The sequence below is a fragment of the Passer domesticus genome, chromosome Z, assembly GCF_036417665.1.
Source record: "Passer domesticus isolate bPasDom1 chromosome Z, bPasDom1.hap1, whole genome shotgun sequence".
Classification (NCBI taxonomy): domain Eukaryota; kingdom Metazoa; phylum Chordata; class Aves; order Passeriformes; family Passeridae; genus Passer; species Passer domesticus.
In genome coordinates, this window is record NC_087512.1 from 52,637,979 (window position 1) to 52,654,128 (window position 16,150).

Below are 16,150 nucleotides of genomic sequence, written 5' to 3' on the forward strand. Positions count from 1 at the left end.
TGGGATCAAGGCTAAACTTTTAGGATCCCTCTTCTATCTGAAAGGGAAAAATCCTGGAGGTTAGGTATGTGCAGCAAAGAAAGTGGATTTTGTGTGCTCCAGAAACTACAGACAACAACTTCAAAGGCAGTTGGAGGATCTCTTGTGTTGCATCTTTTTTTTTTTTTATTTTTGGTTTGGTTTTGGTTTCAACTTTTTTAATTGATTTTTTAAATGTATCTATTTATTTGTTTTTAATATCGTTGTTTTGTAAATTAAAGATAGCTGCAGCAAGCTCAGTATTTAACAGCACGGTGGAGAACAGACTTCGATCTAGGGCACTTTCAAAAATTCAACCTCTGCTGGACCCCTTCACTAGGGGTGTCTCCTGAAGCGCTTCTTTTTCAAGCACAGAGACAAAACCCGTTCCCCGATCTGACGCCCGCCGGAGCGGAGCCGGCGCAGCCCGCAGGGGTCAGTGCTGCCACGGAGACCGGGCCCGCGGCCGCCGGGGCGGGCAGCGGTGCCCAGCGGCGACGGGGACAACCGAGGGCCGCGGGCCGGGAGAGAGATCATCGCCCCCGCCCCACGGCAGAGGGCAGCGAGGGCCCGACCCCAGACCTGGAACGCCGGTGGGGTCCCGTGCCACGGAGCGGCGCGGTGCCGGTGCCGGGCAGGTGCCGTCCGCCGCTCCCCGCCCCAGAGGAGCCCCGGGGGAGTCCTGCCCGGCGGCCGGCAGGAGGCGGCCGGCGCTGCCCGCCCGCTGGGTCTCTCTTCCCTGCATCCCTCCGCCCCCGACGGGGAGGAGGCGAGCGCTGCCGGCGCCCCCCCGCACGGCCGCGGGCAGCCGGGGGTGCAGCCCAGCGCCGGCCTGGCACTGTCACCGCCCCGCTCCGCCCGCAGGCTCCGCGGCCGGAGGTAACGCGCTGGCCGGGTGGGGACACCCTCGCGCCCCGGCTGCGGCGGCGGAGAGCGCTGCACACAAAGGGGAGGCGCGGAATCGTGCGCGGACGGGGCGGAGGACGAGGCGGGTGGGCGGCTCGGTACCTCCCCGGGGCGGCAGCGGCGGGGGACACGCCGTGACAGCCGGGCGCGGGCGACGGCTGTGCCCTGGGATCCTTCCTAAAAAAGCCGCCAGTCTTTTCCCCCGCCTTTCCCGCAGAGAGAGCCCGGCAGCCCCGTCCAGGCTGTTCCGCGGGATGGCGGCGGGCCGCCCCGCGGGACTGGGCGCTGCGCGCTAGCAGCCGCCGGGCTCCATCCGCGCAGCCCGGGCGCGGAGCGGGGCGCGGCCCAAACCCGGCTGCGCCTCAGCCCCTCTCCGCCGCCGCCCGAGGCTCTTCTCGCCTCCCCGCCCCGTCTTCGGCCATCGCAGCAGGCATGGGCTGTTTCTGCGCGGTCCCGGAGGAATTTTACTGCGAAGTTTTGCTCCTGGACGAGTCCAAGCTGACCCTGACCACACAGCAGCAGGGCATCAAGGTAAGGACGCCGGCAGGGTTGAGGAATCGCGATGCGGGAGAGTCCGCGGGGCTGCCCGGCGGCGGCTGCCTCCCGACTGCGCTGCGGTAGCTGGGAAGGGAGCGGCGGCAGAAAAGAAGAGGGGTTTCGGGAGGCGAAGGAATAATTTAAGTTTGCTTACGGTCGCGCAAAGGACAGATGGATCAGGATGACGCGCGCCGGTGGGGCAGATGGTGTTCTGGAAGGCTTCACATCGAAATAGTGACTTAAAGCAAGCAGGTGCCGACCGCCCCATGGCACACGGGACGCTCGGCACAGAGGTATTGTTCTGTGCCTGCCAGAGCAAGAAAAGAGAAGGCGGCTGTGTGCACGGTGTGTTGCTCACCCGTGTTGAGTCATTCCCCGGCTCCCTCTGTCTTGGGCCGTGCCCGCCCCGGGACGCGCTCTCCCGGAAAAAGGCCGGGGGCAGCGGTGCGGGGCGAGAGCGCAGCAGTTCCTGAGCGCAGGGGTGAAGGTCCAGCCGCCTCCCCAGCCCGGTGTCCCGTCGCCCGGCCGGTGGGAACAGCTCCTGCGCCTCTGCAGCACGCTCGGCGTGAATGAACTCTTCAAAGTAGTCATCTGCCAAGCGCTAACGAGCCCTGACAGAGCTTGTGAAAACTGAGATTTTTCTAAAGGCCCTTAACTTGGTCCTGTTTGGTTAAGTCTGATGGCAGCTGATAGCATGTCGCAGACACTTGAAGTCCTTGTTTGAAGAGCTGGGGACATGAATTTGTTAGCAATATAAGAACGTGGTTTCAGTGTTGGATCAGAAAAAGAAAAAAAAAGAAAAGAGAAAACACAATGAAAGAAAATTTATTGTTGGAAAGGGCTGACCAATTTTACCTAAGACATCCAAAGAATAAAATTCTGCATTGCCTTTGTGTTTTAGCTTGAATGATTGAAGCTTGGTGCAGCAACTGGGGAAAGGAGAATCTGCAGGAGAGTAGTGGGGAGGGGGAGTTTGTATCTAACAATATATTTTCTACCGTAATTAGTGGTATTACCAGATCTGCATGTATTCAGAATTGTCAAGCTTTGCCGAATCAACTACCTGCAGATAGGCCCATAAATCCATGCTTAGCACAGAGGAGTAAGCAAATCACAATGACGCTGGAATTCACTACCTGTGTAGGGTCTTTGAAGTCTAAGTTTAGACACTTCTGAAAAGCCTTACCTTTCTATGTGCAGATGCAAGTGTGTATATCATGCATACTTTTGTGCAGTAAATGTACAGTCGCAGAAGTATGTTAAAAGTGTAATCTGCAAAGATGGCTAGTCTAATGAATCTAAACCCTGAAAGAGAAGGGTTTGTGCAGCATTATCTAATGTCCCATGGGAAAGAAAGAGTCTGAAGATGTAGCTTCTTTCCAAGAATGCATGACTTGCAGTGTTGGGAACTGTCTAGTTTAACATGAGGGTGTGTTTTCCCGCCATTCTTAGTGTGATCTGAATGTGGTATAATGCTGAATATTTCATCCCTTCTACCTGCTTCTTCTCTGTCTTGAATCCAACTACAGAGCAGTCATGGAATCAGTTGGAACAGTGTGTGGATCTGACAAGAAAAGTAGTAGTTTGTTAACATTTTGGCATAGGCACTCACACTGCACAGTGGGAAACGTTAGGGAAGGGAGAATCTCCCTTTTTGTAGCAGCTTGTTTTCTGTGTTTTCTTTTTCTTTCCTTTGTTTCAAGATATACTTTGTACATGGTGAAGCCACACCCCAGTGCTGTAGCTCCATGAGCCTTTGAAAACCCAAAGTGAGGAACTGCAGAGCTCACTCGCAGGCAGTAGTTTCCACCATGGTGACCTCCCTTGCTTTTGTACCCGCATGAGTGCTGCCTGTGCAGCTGTGTATGAAGAGCAGCTCCTGTCCAGCTGAAGGGTGGCCACTGGTTTGCCTTTTGCTGGGTCAGCCTTCAGCTGGACCTTTGTGCCCTGGTCTACTTCACAGCTGGAGGATGGCAGAAATGTTTTTTTCAACTCACTCTTGGCTTCTGTAATTTTCAACTGCTCAGGGGATGTTCATGTTGTTATTATTCTACAGATTTCCAGGGATGTTATATTATCAATTTTTAGTGAAACCGAACATAAAATTTGTCATATTCTGTCATGCTTTGTCATTTGGCACTTTACCCTTAAAATAAAAATGTTTTATTTTAAATATTTTTAAATGTGTTCATATAAATGCAGATACTTTAATTTTTAATTTTTTTTTAATTGGCGTTTCAACTTTGGCACCTAGGTATAGTATGTAAAACTTCATATGGGTTTCATTTTAAAATACCATTAAAAAAAAAACCCATTTCCTTAGAACTACAGATTCTGGATGGGATCTTCCTTTTGTCATCTTCACTTTTAATTTGGTTCAGAGATACATGGGAAACGAGCTTTTGGTGCTCTTTCACAGATTTTGAATTGTTACAGTGCCAGGGTTTTAAATGGTTATACAAGCAACTTTGTTTTCTTATTTTCCCCCAAGCAGATCCACGTCTGTTAGAAATAAAAACCAAGCTCAACAGCTTTTGGCTATCTATGTACTTGCTAGATGTTAGTGGATATAATCCTACTTGTTTTGAGGGGTGGAAGGCAGTGCCCTGTAGGAGTCCGAGGCAAGTCTGTTTCTTCAGGGAGTTGGATATGAAGTAGATACTTGTGTCCAGAGAGTTTTTAGGGAGCATTGCTTAGTTTGTATAGTGGTTATTTCTGACTTGTTATGCTTGGCAGCAACTCTACTCATCAAAACATGACATTTTAAAATTACAGTTTCATTGACACATTCTTCATGGTACAGTGGGCTTCAAATTGTACTTCACATTGAAATAATGCACAGAGGTGACAAGACTGGGACTTTGAGTGCAATTTAGGGATACCTTTCTCTGTGGACCTCAAAGAGCTTGTTAGGGAAAGGAAAAGATTAATTTTCTTCTGGATCCCAACTGGGGAAGCTGAGATGGAAAGATGTCAAGTGGCTTTTTCAAGGTCATACAGCAAGGAAACAACTTCCCTTTGCTATTAGGGTGATAGCAACTGACCATTCTGCCATGGGCCATGCTCTCTGGAGAGGTTTGTGAGAAACTCTTCCTCAAACTGATTTTTGCTTCTCAGCTTTTTTTGTTTGTTTGTTTGTGGGTGGTTTTTTTTGCTGTTTGTTTTCTTTTTTTTACTGTTATCAGTGCTGCATTGCTGTTCTTCCTTTCTGTCTTTGTGGTTTAAGGTTAAAGTACTGCTCTATGAAAATGTGTGAGCTGGTTCTCCAGCACTGAGGCTTACAGGAGGCTGATAAGAGTTAGGTAATCAGGAAAGGCCATCAGGTGTCTCATGATCTTAATTTTTATGTTTCCTGATAGTACATTAACCAGAGATATTCTGGAGTGTACTATGCATTGAGATAAAAAAGAAATGACAGTTGTTAGTACCAGAAATTTTGAGATGGAAGAGGCTATTCACCAAATTCTCATACAGTTTGTCTAGTCAAGGTATATGGCCTCAAATGGGGACATCCTCTTAAAAGAATGTTCAAGTTCCCAGTTAAGAAATGGGTTTTTGCTAAAGATATGGTAAGTATTAGCTGAATCACTTTTCCAGGACTGCTACTTTGTCTTTTCACAAAGACTAAACAATAACTTGGTCATTTCTATGGTACAGTACCAGTTGTAGCTCATCTGTTGATGTCACAAGACATGTCAGTGGCCTTTTGACATGGTACCTGACTGAGGGGTTGTGCGTATTCCATATTTTGGCTTCTCTGTTATGAACTGGGCTAATCATCCTTGTAAAAAGTGGTGTACCTTATTGCACAAACTTGTTTTTGGAGGTTAAGGAAAACCTCTGTGGGCCCTTACAAATACTGCCTTGAAAGCTATTGGTTATCAGCTGTTTCATAAAGAGTGCTCATCTTGTAATATGTGTGTTACAGGAATCTAAGAACCCTTGTTTTTTTTTTCCCCTTGAAAATAGTATTTATGGGAGATATTTTTTTGGTTGTTTTTCCTGAAGAAGCTAAAAATGATATGAAGCATCTGTATCTCATGTTTGTATCTCTTTGGTTGCAACAGAGATCTCAAAAAAAAAATTTAGCAACTTCCACAGTGAAGAAGCTCTCTAATTAGTCTTAAGCCATCTGGTCATTGCACTTTTGAAGTGCTCCTTGAAATTCTTCACTGAGCACAGTTTTTATGTTCTGTTTAGACTGACGTGTGTGATGGGCCAACAGCGGTATTCCATTAGAAGAGAAGTGATGAACAGGAAAGATACACAAGGTCTTTCTGGGAGAAGTATATGTTCTGTAATATTTTATTAGATGGTACCATTTATCACTGGTGGCCAGTGATATTCTGGCCATCATACCACTTACTTGATGATTCACTGAGAATTTAGCAAAGGATGATTTAAAAAAACCCCAAACCCTTGCCTCAAAAAAAAACCCCAAAACCCAAACCAAACCAAACCAAAAAAAAAAAAAAAAAAAAAAACAAACCAAAAAAAAAAAAAAAAAAAACAACCCACAAACCAAAACCAAAAAAAAACCCCCCAAAAAAACCCAAACCACCCCAAAACCCAAAAAACCCAACAAAGCAAAAAAAGCAAACCTGAAACAGAGAGTGAATGATATAAGGAACTGTGTTAAATGACTGGATATATAAAAAGCATGACTGTGTTCATCAGAATATTGTACATGTTGTGAAGATACTTATGGAATAATTGACAAAAGGATTCAGTGTGATCTACAGAAGTAGGTAAACACACCATTTCTTAGAAAGTTTTCTGTAGAATACTTTGGTGTTTTCCCTTTTATTTTTTTGTTCTTTTTTTTTTTTAATTTGTTTTGGTAAGTTTTTTGGGGTTTTTTTTGGAGGGATTTAATTTGTTTGCGTTTTTGTTTTATTTGACTTTTTTTTTTCAGTCCCCAGTGAAGCTAAACAGTTCCAGACTTCATGTCTTTAAAATACAGTGTATACAGAAAATATGGGGTGCACTTTTACATCAAGCTATATTAGCTATAGGTACACCAAGGAGTCAGCCTTGGAATGACACGGATTTTTTTTTCCCAGTGAAAATGCTTAATGAATTTATTTGATAGCAGGAAATAGAATCCTATGAATAGAAAGAACTTAGATTGTGTTAATTATTTTAATTGAGAGTTAGCATTAAAATTAAATTGGTAGTAATTTGCTGTGAATATGGAATGTATTCTTTATGAAAGTGATTTCTGCTAGTTTATTCTTCTAAATTTTACTAGGAAATGAAGTGTCTTTTTTGTGAGAAATTTTAAAGATTTTCTAGTTACACTACTTCAGAAATCTGAAAAATCTTTTTAAATGTAGATTGCAGTTGCTTTCTGCCTATGGTAGTTCACCACCTACAGGAATTCTAAACTGCAATATCAAAGTTCAAACATATTTCATCATATTTTCCTCTGCCCTCTTTGGTATGGATTAATAAATAAACAATTAATTGATAAGTATTTCAAGGCAGATTCTTCTTGATATTCTGCATATTGATTTGGAAAGAATAGTTAATAAAAACTGAATTGATTAAAATGACTCAATATCAGTCTCATTTCAACCTTGTAATATATTTTCTTCATAAATCAACTGTTCTGCTATGTCTACATATTTTGCATAGCAGCAGGAAAACTACACAGACAATATCGTCAAGTTCCAAGTGTGAATAAATACTCCTTTTCTACTTTAATGCTGTTGACACCATACATCTAAGGATTGTCTGTAGCAAAAGCAACAAAAAAAGTTAGCAAATAATAAGTTATTGATAATCCCTTCCATAACAGAAAGGTGCTGGTGCTTCTTAAATTTCTGTTATGGGTGTAAACTGATTATCTGATTGCACACTGGGGACCAGATGGTTTATATGAAAGTTTGAACTATTTCAGTCCTCTAAGAATGGACTGAAATAGTGCACAATTCTAGTTTACAGAGAATGAAAGGAACAAAATGGCTCATGAACATTGCTATTAACTGCTCCGCAAAAATTTGTGTCACAAATTTGAAATAGATTACTAAATTCACCAGTATCTTTACAGATAAGGCCAGTGATCTTGAATACCCCACAGAATAACCATAAAATAAATGAACAATGAGACACTTTATTTTCCCTAGGTTCACTTAACTAAATTAATGAAACCAGCATGACAACAAGAAATAAATCTATTAACTTCTAAATGAAGTTATGTCTTAGTCAACCTGAGGTTTGAGCAATAATATTGTCAGAGGTGTCTGTTCTTCTGTTTTCATTGAGAAGTAATTTCATAACGTGAACTGTGTGAGGCTGCTTTTTTATTTTACAATTTCGTAACTTGGATCGAGCATTTCTTATATTAAAATATTTAGCATAGTTAACTATAATCTCTTAATATGTTATTAATTTTTGTTCCTGAGAATTCTGAACTAAAATTCAGCTGCAGAATTTCAATCCTTTCCCTCAAAAAAAGAAAACTGCTAAAAAGTGATGTAAGGAGAAATCTTGAAAAGACAAAATTTAATAGGTGTTTCAGAAAAAGAATGTTTCTAGAAGCTAAAATTTTATGTCACTTCATGCTGTAAAAATATGTATTCAAGATGATATTGAACACATATGAGGAAAAGAGAAATTATGTATTGGTCATGTTGCATCATAATTAATATCTGTATTTTTGCTAGAAAGATGAGACATGATTTGTCAGTCCTTTAATTTATTTTTTTTACATTTATTTACCTAAAGCGGACTTAATTTTGTAATGATAGATCAGCTATATTACCTTCACTTTTTTCACAACTTATATATTTGTAATTGAATAATCACATTTCCGTATCTGGGTATAATTTTGCAAACTGCATTTTTAAGTGCACAATTTAGATGCTGCTTTTTGATCAGATCTTGTGTTTGCTGCATGCCAATTTAACTGCAGAGTTTAAAATGAAGGTTGTCATTTCAGTATTGATTGAACTTTTGTTCCCACTTCTTCCGTTGCATCCTGAGTTGTGGATGGCTGAACACTGCAGGCACTAAGGTCAAAAGGACATGCTCGAGGTCAACCGGAGCTATTATTCAGAAGTGGAAAACCAATAGAAACATTGCAAAATGAGAGCTCTGCTCCTTTGGTTTTGCTGCAGCATGAAGAGGGGAGCCTGCCTGTTTTGCCAAGTGGGAAAAATGCTTTATCTGCTCTCCTTGGCTTGTGACCACGAACACTGATTTCTTTGAAGGGAAGAGATCTTCTGTGAATGGTAATTCTAGCAGTACCTTTACAGAATCAGGAAAAAGATGCCTCAGAACTTCCTTTGAACTGATACATGTCTTTATTGAAAGTAATAACCAAAATTTAATACACCCGCGTAGGCATTTTTGATCATTCTAGATGGAAATCCTATTGGGCTGAATGTACCATTAACCTATGGGTAGTAGGGTGGTTATGTTAAAATTTGGTTGTTAGAGGTCTCAGAGATCTGTAAAGATTCCTTTCTAAGAAGCCTTTCTTTCCTCTTGCCCCTCATGATTTCTTTTTAATTCTGTCTGGATCTGAAGGAAGTGCATGCAAATGGCAAACTCTCACTCCTATCAGGAGTTTGCATTAGTTATGCCTGGTAAGAGCAAGCATAAGACTTTATATTCAGTGAAATCCAACTGCTCCTGCTTACATTTAAAATAAAGTCATTACAGTAATGGGTAGTTACTAATGTGAAGGAAAAGTGGATCTAATTTGTATGGGCGATGTGCTTATTTATTTGTCAATATCTACATTTTAAACTCTGCAGGATTACAACTGGTTGTCCATAAATCAGAGAAGAAGACAATCTATCTTCCTGTAGTTCTTGAAGTTTTGGGTATGGGGTTAAAATCTGTTTGTGATTGAGTGAGCCAATTTGATAATAAATGGCTCAGCACTTCAGTACTTTTCCTGTGCTCACAAGAAAGTAAGAACTGAGTGCACTGAAGAATAAATTCTCTTGGTTGTGTGAGAAACAGAATGCCTTTTAGGAATGGAAAGGAAAGACCTTCAGGATCTCAATTCCATGAAAAGAATTGGGAAGGCAGAAAATGGCAGTTTCCCTATATAATTAGTGGTAAAATTTGGCATGACTACTAATGTAGACAAGCACATGATTTAACACTTTGTAGAACTAAAGGCACTTGCTCATCTTATAGAATTGATCCAGAAGAAAGTTAATGCAAACAAAACCCACAGGATCTGGTTTTGGTTTTCCACATACTATATATTTTACTGAATGTTCTCAGTTATGTCTGAGAAGAGGTTATTTGTAGTGTATTGAAATATATCTTCTATCTATAATAATACTCATTTGTGTGTTATATAGAATACCTAGTTTATTTTATTATTAATCTTTTAAATACATTAGATATGGGTAAAAAATGACAGTTCTTGTTTTGGTTCCAGTTTTATTCAGATCACAGTGTAAAAGAATTGTGACAAACTTCTTTCCTATTTGGTGGGTGAATGAATGAAGGAGTGTAGTGGGGTTTTGCTCTTTTTCTCCCTTCGAATACCAGAGCAAGAATTCTCCTTATAAGAGACTGCATTGAGAACCATAAGGGAAAGTAAATTTTCTTTCTATGCTTCTGTAACACAGGAAACTGGTGGAACTAACAGTACAGAATTGTAAAAATGAGGAGGAATGATAGGAGACTAATGAGGAGTGAGTTCAGCACTGACTCAGGACTTGAAGCAAATGATTCAATATCCCTTGCGAGAAGAGGTGATCCTACAATGCTTGTGTGACAGGAAACATGGAAGCAGATTCTCCACATCTATCTCGGGGTTGCCTCAAACTGTCTGCAAAACTTGCTGGTTTGAAATGAGTTTTGCTTTGTTCGGCCAGCACCAGATGCAGAAGAATGCTGCACTAGGCCCTGCCTTTGCCCTGATTCCATGTTGGTGGAGTTTGCTGTGGTGTAGAAGGTGTCTATAATTTATAAAGTGGTATAATCTCATCATGGCCATCAAAAGCGACGCAAGTCACTTGTCAGAACCGAGTGGGACTGCCAGCATTTCTTCAGTGTTTGTTCCCACAGAGGAATCCTCAGATCCTTGTTCCCTGTGGTTCCTGTGGCTGTGGGAAGTGAGAAGGAGTGCAAAGGAGCTTGTTGAAGCCTGACACTTCCACGCTGTGTCACACAGAGCCCAGACCTCCCCCACAGGGGTCCTTTCAAGTGTGCTTCAGGCTGACAGGCAATCTTCTGTCTGTGTGGTTGGTTGGTTTATTTACTAGAACAAAAAGAAAACTGAAAGCAGAACAAAAAAAAAAAGCTGAGTGTCAGACTCTCATAATTCTGATTGTCATACCGTGACTGTAAGGAGTGGGTGATATGTATTGGGGTGCCGTGGATGGGACAAGACAGCAAATAATCCTGGAAGCTGTGCCGGCATCTCCCTTCAGAGCAAATTAGGACACCTCAGGATGGACCACGGGAGCAAAGTAGCTTAAGTTCAGTAGAGGTGACTGGGGGAAAAAGTTCCTGGGCAAATGAAGGAGAGTTGTAAATGGACAGAATGGTCTTGCAACAAACAAAGTTTTTTGTATCACCATTCACTTTGTGAAAGAAGGGGAGAACGCCACAAGACTTTGTAGAGGAACCTTTTGATGAGTGTGAATGTCCTGACCTGCCCTCAGCTTTTTAGGTTTAATTTCCACTGGCTACTTTGGGTAGGGGAGGAGGAGCTGAGGAAGGGAGGAAAAGGGGAGGGGAGGAGGTAAAACATTAAAAATGTTTTTTAAATAATATTTTCAGGATGAAATCTTTTGTTCAAACGATCACATATTTTCCCCTTGCTTTGAAGTGATATCAGATTCTTTATCTGTATTCTTCCCTTTGTTATTTTTTACTTTCTAAAAGTCCCATATTTTCTTTTTGTGTAAAACACATAAGTTGGGTGAACACTTCAGTTCTCTTTTCGGTGTGTGTGTCCTTCTTCTGGAGTATAGCAAACTCTAAAGCTGTGGAAAACAAAAGCTTCTGGTATCCTTTAAAGGGTATCTACCACATTTATTCTGGGTTATTTTGAGAAGCTTTTTGTTCTTAATAAATGCATTTCTGTTGACAAATTATAATGCCTTTAAAATCACCTCTGACTGGACCATCTTCCTCCAAAAATGGGAAGTCTTCTGGAGCTCTCTCAGTGCTCCAGGTTGGGATGGATGAGATTTACTAAGAAAATATTCTTGGCCTTGCAGTTCCTTTATGTATGTCTTCAGTGTCTCAAAGCAGTTCCTGCAAAAGCCAATTTGCTTTCTTAGACCACCATTTAGTAATAACGTTTCTTGTTCTTTTCCTGTGAAAGCAATAGTGAGTTACCATGGTCTTTCTTGGATTGGAGAATACTTGAAATATTGTACCTGGTTTCAATTTCAATGTCAATGACATGTGTTTTGGAGTGCTTTGGTACCACCTTCAACAGGAGCCAAATTGAACCTAATTTTTATGTGAGCAGTTTCTATTAATAAATGAAAATTTAATTGAAAGAAAAAGTGTTATTTCTTGGATGAAGGTGACAGATGTTATTCATGCAAAAAAAACCATGCAAAATTTCTACCTTTTTAACAGAAGTCAAATATTTTGCTTAATCATCCTTGGCCTTTCATCAGTATTCAGCTCTTGTATCTGTTTAGAGCGTGAAGGCTGTGTTTGTTGTTTCCATGTCTGAATCTTTATTCTTTTGTTTATTTTCTTTCTTACTTTCCTGGCAAACACCTTCTACAGAACCAGGTTTCATGAACTGTCTCCTGAAATCTTTGTTTAAATGAAAACTGTGATGCCGACCATGTTTGTTTATGAAGTCTGCTGCTTTGGGAACAGGTGAACAGAAATCAGAAGAAATGATCAGAAAAAGTAATAGGTTTAGTTTTGGTATTACAGATATGTTTCTCTCCAACAGAAATTGGAGGGGCCTTGGTGAAATGAAGTTGTTTGGGGAGAGGAATCTATAAAATGTCAAAAACAAATTCTAAGTACTGTTGTTGTTTTAAATCTTTCTTTGCTGTGTTTGTAGTTTTGTGAAAACTAAAATTTTTTCCTGTGGCATGGAAAAGTTCCAGAAGTAGGAAGAAGTCCTGCAGGAAAGCTTGACTTCAGCTTGACGTACTGTGTTGAGAGGAAGGTTTGATTAGGAGGTCTTCCACGGAGCTGGCTGAAAATGAATCAAACTCAGTTTTTTGTTATAGATACATTTTCGTGTTGCTTAGTCTGTATCTCAGACCATAACACTTTCAATTATCTTGATTTTTTAAAATTAATTAAATTAAATTAAATTAATTAATTTGTTTATTTATGCTATTTTTTTGTTTTGTTAGTGAGTTTTAGAAAGATCAGTGTTGAAGATTTGCAGTAGGGTAGCATACAGAAATATTTTTGCTGCTGTGTGTGACATATACACATAGTGTGCTTATAGAACCCTGCCTCCAAGAATATTTAGCTGGAACTTTTCAGAGACAAATAGTGCCCCCAAAGAAACATAAAATTAAAAGGGTAAGTGATTTTTTCCTTCAGTATTAGTTAATCCTACTGTGTGTCTTACCTTGAAGAGAATTCAAACCAGACAGATTTTAATGTGCCAGCTGTATATGCCTAAGGTATAGGCATTCACTTGAAAAGTTACAAAAGTACAAGTCAGTGTTCATCACAGCATTCACCTCTCTTTGAAAGTTACATAAATGTGTGCACTGCCCATCTCCATGCCCAGCTTGAGGTGATTATACTCTGTTTGTATCTAATCCACCAGTGGATTTATGCAATTCTATTGAATGTGGCAGAGTTTCTTTGCCTACAGTGGATTAAAGGCTCTTCATCTTAATATGCATTTTTCCTACCTAATCTAACCACACAGAGCAGATGGACTTGGTGTTATTATCTATAAGATGAAGAGCATCTAACATGATGCTGCTTATTATCTTGTTTTTCAAGCTTGCTGTGATTCTTATTCCTTTCCTTGCATGCAGAAGGAATATGACATAAGAAAAATCACTTGAACTAAAGAAATTGTAGTGTAATTGAATTTTGAACATTGATTTCTGAGTGTACAGAAAATGAAGTGAAATAATGTACTTGAGCAACAAATTACAGGAGGTAGGACAGTGTACAGTGCCTTTAAGAAGCAGGTGTTTGCTGTGGAGTTCACTGTGCATACAAATGTGATCGCATTTTGAAGTTGGTTAGGAACAGTTACAAGGGAAGAGAAAACATGACTGGCCTAATACAGACTTTTTCTATTCAGTACAGGCTTGGAAAAAGTGGGGAAATATAATAATGTAGGGAAAAGCTGGGTTTTGTTTGCTTTTTAAAGTCTGAAGCAGGAGGGAAGAACCAGAAGTATGATTTAAAGGAAATTGCAGTAGTGGTTGTTCTAAGTGTACAGAGAGGAAGTCCTGCATAATTTTCAATCTGGACAGAGGAACTGAACATTTAATCAAACAATGCCTTTGACTCAATTAGTTTATGCTCCAGCATTCTTAGTACGTATAGTTTTAGGTTATTTTTCAAATGTACAGCTCCTTCCTCCTGCATAACATCTGGGAGGGAGGTACACTGTGGTTCCAGGAGAAAGTGAATAGAAGAAGGTTTCTAGGCCCGAAAATTTTAAGCATCTCTAACTCAAAGCTGCAAAAGTAGCACATCTGACAAAGGCCTAACAGGTAATTTCACATTGAGTATTGACCTTGTCAATACTGTGCCAAAATCTATTGAACCCCTTTTATCATCCCATCACCCCTGTCAGACTACTGAGCCCTGAAACCAAAAAGTTTCTCAGCATGCAAAAATAGTATCTGACTAACTGGATCTGCTTTCATGGGGAGAATGAAATACAGTCCACCTGTAGTCTGTTTTAGTATGCATTGTGATAGTGCTCATGTAACATAGTTTACACTCTTGTGGGCAAAGGAATATGTTGGAGAAGGTTAAAACACCTTGAAACAAATTTGTATATACAATTACATTAAAAATTAGCAGAAACAGTGTTTTGGTGAAATAACAGACTTATTGAACAATGTCATAACAGATGATTTTTGTGATTTTTTCCCCTTGATCTACCTCATTTAGATAGAAGGCTGGAGCTGCTTAAAAGGGCACATTATTTTAAACAATTATTAGTTCTGGTTTTTGGCTCTTGTTTCAGGGAGGAATTATATCCTCTAATGACACTTGTTTAAGCCAAAAGAAGTCAAGTCAGTTGTTGGAGTTTAGTAATTTCACACATGTTTTGCTATAAGGAGGAAAGAATACTCTCCTGTGCTGAATTATCTCATATTTCATTTAAGCAATAGTATATCAACACAATTAAATGCAGATCAAACAGAAGAAAATGATGCATAATAAAATGAAGAAAATGGAAGGACCTGACGTTGGTGAGAAGGGACCTGCCAGTTTCAGTGGGAATGATCATGTATCACATAATCATAGACAGTATTGCAATCGTGCACAGGAAACACAGGCCTTGGAACTTATTTTCAAAACTGTTCAGGTGCTTGCATAAGAGTCTTTCAAAAGTCTTTTTTAAAGATTGTACTGGGCACTCAGGCAACTCTGAAAACCTCTCAGGACTGAATTGATGGTTACAGAATAAATAAATATTCTGTATTTAGGACAACAGTGTCACCTAAATCGAGGTACCTGGTGTATGAGAGCTTGACCCAGGAGCTGAGACTGGGAAGCAGCATCTCAGCCGTATGAGCTGGTATTTTCTTACTCAATGCTAGAAACAGAGTATAGAGAATTTTATGCTGTTGAGCCTGTGGACTAGCAGTTTTAAGGAACAGCTACTGCTGAGACAAAAAAATGTTTGCCCCATAACAGTTCTTCACACAGGAAGATATTAAAACTGTACTTCAAAAGGAAGGATTAGCTGTCAGAGTCATTTAGGTGGTGACATTGAGCTGAAAATTCTGTGATTCAGGTTGGTGTGTTACTCTATATGAAATTCAGCTCTCTGGAGGGATTACAGTATCTAAATATTTTAATTGTGTGTAGTATTTGCAGGCTCTATTGATTCTTACAAGTTTCTATGGAATGGTTTGGACATGTGATCAAACTGGTAAGTGTTCAGTCTGGTAGCTGTCCACATGCTTGAATAGCAAATATTTAGTAATTCAGTTTATTTTAGATTGCACTAAGACGATTTAGTTGCATTACCTTTTATTTGCTGTTGGCTAAGAGCCTTCACTCATGGTGGTGGTGGTGGTTCAGCTTTTGTATCTTGAGGGGCTCTGATTTCTCTGGGAGGTTCAAATCCGCAGTACTTCAGTCTGATTCTCACAGTAGATTTCACTTTGGTGTTTTTGTCAATGCAAAGTCTTGACTTTCTTTCTTGCTTTCATTTGAAATAAACTTTCTGTTGTCATGGTTGCAGAGAGGAGCTCAAAAGTATGAACCCTGCTGACTTCTAAAACCAGTACGCTTGCATATTTCTGTGAGGAAGCTTGGAACTAAAGCAAGCGCTATGATTTTTTTTTCCTCTTGAAGGTAAAGTCGTTATTTCTCAATGGCCAGGATTGCTTCTGTTGAAGAGCAGGGACAGGAGGGAATCAGATGGGTAGGATATATAGTCAGTGTATAGTGAATTACATTACATGAGGGTATGGTCACAATTATGTAGCTCATTTTTTATGGGTTCTTTTAGTGTAACGTGTTTTTGAAAACCCCAACTAAAGGAGCCTCCCAGGAGCTCAGCTGC

General features: G+C 40.5%; 1 protein-coding gene across 2 annotated transcripts in view; it reads left to right on the top strand.

The window, feature by feature from the left end:
* Positions 1-1,021: 1,021 nt before the first annotated feature.
* The window catches only part of EPB41L4A (erythrocyte membrane protein band 4.1 like 4A), a 126,812-nt gene continuing 111,683 nt past the window's right edge, over positions 1,022-16,150 (top strand). The window contains exon 1 of one of the 2 annotated variants that reach the window (XM_064405584.1): positions 1,022-1,455. In XM_064405584.1, the coding sequence (XP_064261654.1) occupies positions 1,357-1,455 (99 nt within the window). In that variant the 5' untranslated portion in view covers positions 1,022-1,356. The remainder of the gene's footprint in view (positions 1,456-16,150) is intronic. The other variant, XM_064405583.1, reaches the window with a different exon arrangement.